General features: G+C 39.6%; 1 protein-coding gene across 1 annotated transcript; it reads right to left on the minus strand.

The window, feature by feature from the left end:
- Window positions 1-238: 238 nt before the first annotated feature.
- LOC134078836 (cytotoxic T-lymphocyte protein 4-like) lies at window positions 239-4,495 on the minus strand. The gene is made up of 4 exons (XM_062534991.1): window positions 4,357-4,495; window positions 3,298-3,655; window positions 1,494-1,705; window positions 239-995 (listed from the first exon to the last, which is right to left on the minus strand). The coding sequence occupies exons 1-4, from the start codon at window positions 4,412-4,414 to the stop codon at window positions 982-984; spliced, it is 642 nt and encodes a 213-aa protein (XP_062390975.1). The 5' UTR covers window positions 4,415-4,495; the 3' UTR covers window positions 239-981.
- Between the last annotated feature and the right edge of the window lie 1,211 nt (window positions 4,496-5,706).

Below are 5,706 nucleotides of genomic sequence, written 5' to 3' on the forward strand. Positions count from 1 at the left end.
CAATAAAGTGCCAGTTTGGGCAGTCTCTCTCCCCCAAGTCTGAAGGGGGAGCTGTCTGTTATAGTCTATCTGGGCTAAACAACTGTGGTGCATTGTGTGCTTATTCACATGATGGTTGTCTTTTGGCTCCTTTATCTTTTGAGTATTGACAGGAAACGTCATTTTTTAAAGGGTGTCAAGACTTTTTTTGAGCAAAACGAGACACTAGTTGCAAAAATAAGTAGTAAAAGTTCATATAGTTATTCATATGATACATATTTATTGTCACAGTCACAGCATTATTACGCTGTGATGAAAATAAAATCAAAACGCACAGAAAAAGTAGGACAGTAAAACCAGAGAAAAGGCCGTAGAGGACAAAACACCCAAAGTTACAGCATCCAACATCCCAGAATATGCTAATCAATTTTAACAGTTTTTGATCGGCTATTCCATCCTACAACAGATCTGATTCAATGCACACTGATATATAATATCTGACATTAAAACACAGTAATATCATTTAACATGAAATGAACATTGCTGATTTGCATGGCACATCATAACATTTTATATTTTCATTTTATATTCATTTAGCAGACGCTTTTATCCAAAGCAACTTACATGGCAATTACATTTCAAGGGCCCATCCAAGGGTCCCTGGAGCAACTTGGGCTAAAGTGCCTTGCTCAAGGACACAACAGTGGTAGCTACAGTCAGAATCAAACCCACAATTAGTTATGGCTATACTGCATGCTAACCCTGCTCTTTAACTACTACGCTACCACCACCTAATTGCCCATAAGGCAAATTAAGTTTGGGACTGCAGATGTGAATTAGCCCAAGGCACAATGCATCAAATGGCAACATGTATGTTACAAAGTGTACATGGTGGTCCCTAACAAATACAATGAATAAATAAAAAATACATCAGGTCAGATGATCTTTGGTACTACTCTGGCTGTTAGTGGCTGGGTGCTTGTGCCGTGTCTCCTGGCGTGCCTAATCCCGTTGACCTGAGGGAAATGGGGAAAAACAGTACAATCTTAGAAAACATCATGGTTCACAACTTAATTCAAACTATCCATCTCATAATCTCAATCATCACACTGAGATGTTGACCTGGCTCTCTGAGTTTGTGGCAGACCTAACAGATGTAAGACCTAAGCACTGAGGAGGAGCAGACTCTAGTCCAACCTGTCTTCTGGGGGCCAACTATTTCCCTTCATATTTAAGCCTGCAAGTTACCTTTAAATAAAGCCTGCTTAATAACTATGCAAAGTCTATTAGCAAATCTAACACCATGTGAAAGATCCTAAGCGCACCTCATGCATGAGAACTCTTTGTACCACTGACTTTGTACTTTGCTCAGCCTTTAGAAATAGGGCCCTAAGTCTTGCGAGCAAGACTACTGTTATAGTATAAGTCTTGTGAGCAAGACTACAGTTGTAGTATAAGTCTTGCGAGCAAGACTGCTGTTATAGTATAAGTCTTGTGAGCAAGGGGTAATGTACCTGGCAAATGATGGCGCAGACTATCAGAATCAAGATGGCCACCACCAGAGGGAGCGGAAGCTCCACCCATGTCACCCCCAGAGCCTGCTTCTCGTTCTGACCGCCCTCCTGCCTCTCTCTTTGGATCGGCGTTAGTTCCGTCACCCCCTGATCGAGATCCAGTTCCGGTGTTTGGTGCTGGTTTAGTTCTGTCGTTGAGTTCTGTTGTCGTTCTGTTTTTTTTTGTGGAACAGGACCAGTCAGAACAAACACACAAACTATACCCAGACACTATGAACCAAACAACAAGTAAAGCAAGGCAGAACCGGCATGATAAAGCAAGGCAAAGAACACATAATGTTGAACTGCTGGTGCTGACAAAAGACTCTAGAGCGTTCCACCATTTGCTGCTCAGTGTTCTCAAAGAGCCGATATGACATCACTGGCGGATGCATGTGGGCAGAGAAAACGGCTGACACGCTTTTTATCTCTCTCTCCCTCTGTGTCTGTGAGGGTGTTACCCTGGGTGAGTATTGATCTCTGAGCCTCTGAGGGACAGCACCTAGCAGCTACTTACTTCCTGAGGAAGACGCTACACTTTTAGATTTCATCGGCAATATGGAAAAATTCTCAAGCTTTTGAAAAGCATTGAACTCGTAACATCAAACGAAAATGAACTTTTTTGTTCTTAGGTCTGTCATAAAAAACACTGAATACATTTGTTTTTCCTTGAATAGATCACTAAAAAGAACTACATGTCAAAATAGGGTTAAGATATCTATGTTCAAAAGTAGAATAGGTTAAATAATTACAGTGAGGAGCACATGTATTTGATACCATGCTAAAACAGGAATATAAAATCATCATTTGACAATTGATCTTAATGCCTTAATTCAAAAAATGAGTAAAAATCAAACCGCCAAGGACACCAATTTTCTTTGTGATTGAAGAATGTATCGTAAATAGATAAATGTTTTCCTTAAATGCTAGGGGAAGGAAGTATTTGACCCCCTATGTAACCCTATGGGAATTTAACACATAGGGTTAGCATAGGGGCAGGCAGATTTTTATTTTTAAAGGCCAGCTATTTCATGGATCTAGGATATCATGCATCGCCATGAATTTCCCTTGGCCTTTGGAATTAAAATAGCCCCACATCATCACATACCCTTGACCATAGTTAGAGATTGGCATGGTGCTTTTTCCAGTAGGCCTATTAGCCTGTTTGATTGGTATTGAGCTCAATTAGCATCAAACAGGCTAATAGGCCTACTGGAAAAAGCACCATACCAATCTCTTGCTATGGTGAAAGGTATGTAATGATGTGGGGCTATTTTAATTCCAACGGCCAAGGGAACTTTATCAGGATGCATAACATCCTGAATCCATGAAATAGCTGGCCTTAAAAAATAAAAATCTGCCTGCTCCTATGTTAACCCTATGTGTTAAATTCCCATAGGGTTACATTGGGGGTCAAATACTTCCTTCCCCCTAGCATTCAGGAAGAACATTTATTTATTTACGAAACATTCTTCAATCACAAAGAAAATTGGGGTACTGAGCGGTTTTATTTTTACTAAATTTTTGAATTAAGACATTAAGATCAATTGTCAAGTGATGATTTTATATTCCTCTTTTTAGGCAACTTTAGCATGGTATCAAATACATTTTCTCCTCACTGTATATTAGTTACTCTAATAAAGTGCACAGTTAACCAATACCGGGAATTAATCTACTAATCGATCGATCAATCAATCAATCAATCAATCAATCAATCCATCCATCAATCAATGCAATCAGACACAGACTGAAAGAGAAGGCTCACCTCTCACCTGGGACATACACCAGGGTGCCATTGCCGTGCTTCTCCAGGTAGGGCGGAGGGTACAGCACCTTCACCACGCACCGGTACATGTCAGTGTCGTCTCCCGTCAGGCCGGCGACACTCACGTTGACGCCCCTCTCGCTCAGCGTGACCTCGCAAGCGTTGGGCTCCTGCGTCCGCACGCTGCCGATGGTGGAGTTGATGTAGCTGCCGCAGATGGTGGCGGCGCCATGGTAACCCTTGAGCAGCGTCACATGGAGCTCCAGGGGCTGGTGGCGGGGAGGGGAGGAGTAGCGGCACTCTATCGTCGCCTGGCCCTCAGTCGCCACCACGCGATACGGCTGCACAATGTGCTGGCCTACGGAGGGGGAGGCATGGGGAGACATCAATCAATCAATCAATCAATCAATCAAGTCAGTCCGTTACTGTCAATCCATACATTAATCAATCAAACAATCAGCCAGCCTGTCAATCAATGATTTGTCGTTCATTCATTCATTCATTCAGTAAATCACAATTTGTCATTGATTAAGTCTAAATCGAAAGCTAAATCGAAAGCTCTGCGATTTAAAGTGCATAGGCAACATCAAAAGGACACACGTCATGGCCGACGTATCACACCTGTAACCTGAATGGGAGCTAAAGTGCATTAGTGCTCTGGATGGGTGTAATAAGATAAGAAATGAGAGGCTGGATATCAATCTAGAAGAAACTAAATTGAATTCAAATAAATAAAAGTCACTTTGACACTTTTGCTTAAACTGAACATTGATAGGCTATTCATTGGCCCACATAGTTATTGGTGCATGCTGAGTAGAGTGCACTTCTACATTGCACAACAAAAAAATGGAGGCACAACCTGCAGTTGCTTCTAAATTACATGAGAACATCCCTGAGAATCACTGCTGTTCTCTCTCCCACACCCCTTAATTAATTCTGTACAACAATATGGCAGGGCCAAAATACAGTAGAATTTACCATAAAAGCAATTTATTGTGTTATAAATGAGACAGAAACAGACAGCAATGTAGAGAGAGATGAACTGAGAGAGATGCTTACCATTCACTGCAGGTGTGGCTAGGTAGACAAGGCTTGCAATGATCAGAGAGTTATACATGGTGGCATGGCTGTGCTGGCAAAGTCTTGGCTTTTATACACAATCTGCAGACCAGAAAAAAAGCACATAACCGGGGTTTTCTGCACATTGATCCAACAAGGTTCCATCCTCAAAATGGAAATACTGACATAACTGTTTCTCGTGCAAGACCCGCAAAAAAAGAAAAAAACACAAGAGTGAAAAAAAGCTGACGAAATATGATGAATGCAGCAGTCAGTGACGTATAGTCGTGTTTTCATATGAGTTTCGAGGTGGAATGATGGAAAGCTGATTCTGCAGAAGACTGCAGAAGCTCACTCTGCAGTCTTCATGCATCACATTTCTACAGCCACTACTTCACTATTCTAAATATCAATAGCACATTCAATGCATGAAATAAAGCACTATGAAATAACCTTTTTTTATTTTCATTTTAGCAATGATATAAAGTCCACACTGTAAAAGGCGATGTCTTACTAAGTGTTATAATCTTGTTTTATACTAAGATAAAAAAAACCTAAATCTAGTTAGTATTGTGTTTAGCATATACGATGCTTACTTTCAGCTTTCTTATTTGATTTAAAATGAGTTGAAATCTTCTTTAATTCAGACATAAAACAAGTAAATGTGTCTGCCAATGGATTAAGAAAATGTATCTTAATCTTAAATTGAGGTCAGTTTTCTTAATCCATTGTGAGATAAATTTGCTGTTTTCTTATGTCTTAAACACTTCACCGTTTTTTCATATTAAACTATGTTATTCCCTTAATTAAGACGAGTTGATACATACTGTACCTCTCACGTTTCAATGCGTGCACTCACTGGCTCTGGCGCGCGGCACAACTTTGATAGAATTTAGCTAGTCCAGTTTATTCATTAGGATCCAAACAGAGATGAAGTTAGAAGCGACCAAACATCTCCATGTTTTCCCCATTAAAATACAGTTACATGAGTAGTCACACGACCAAGTGGTGAGACAAAATAAAATGTGTTAAAGTTTTAACACATAGTAGTTAAAGGAATAACGTAGTTTAATATGAAAAAACAGTGAAGTGCTCCTTTAATGTATTAAGATTTGGACTTCTTTTAAGTCAAATAATCGTACATAAAAGCTCAAAGTAAGTATCTTCATACTAAAGACAATACTAACTCGTTTTTTTAATCTTAGTATGAGTTTATAACACTTAAGACATCACTTTGTACAGCGTGGATTTTATATCATTGCTAAAATAATTTAAAAAATTGACTTTATTTTATGTATTGAATGTGCTAAGTAAGTATCTTCATACTAACTACAGTAGTTTTTTTTTATC

This window comes from Sardina pilchardus, chromosome 4, assembly GCF_963854185.1.
Source record: "Sardina pilchardus chromosome 4, fSarPil1.1, whole genome shotgun sequence".
Classification (NCBI taxonomy): Eukaryota; Metazoa; Chordata; class Actinopteri; order Clupeiformes; family Clupeidae; genus Sardina; species Sardina pilchardus.

Bases quoted from the DNA above. Each gene is read 5' to 3' on its own strand.
- LOC134078836 (XM_062534991.1), bottom strand. From the start codon at position 4,414: ATGTATAACTCTCTGATCATTGCAAGCCTTGTCTACCTAGCCACACCT. The intron at 3,656-4,356 runs GTAAGCATCTCT...CCCCCTCCGTAG, and splicing joins AGCCACACCTGCAGTGAATG to GCCAGCACATTGTGCAGCCG. The intron at 1,706-3,297 runs GTGAGCCTTCTC...AAAAAAAAACAG, and splicing joins GTGTATGTCCCAGGTGAGAG to AACGACAACAGAACTCAACG.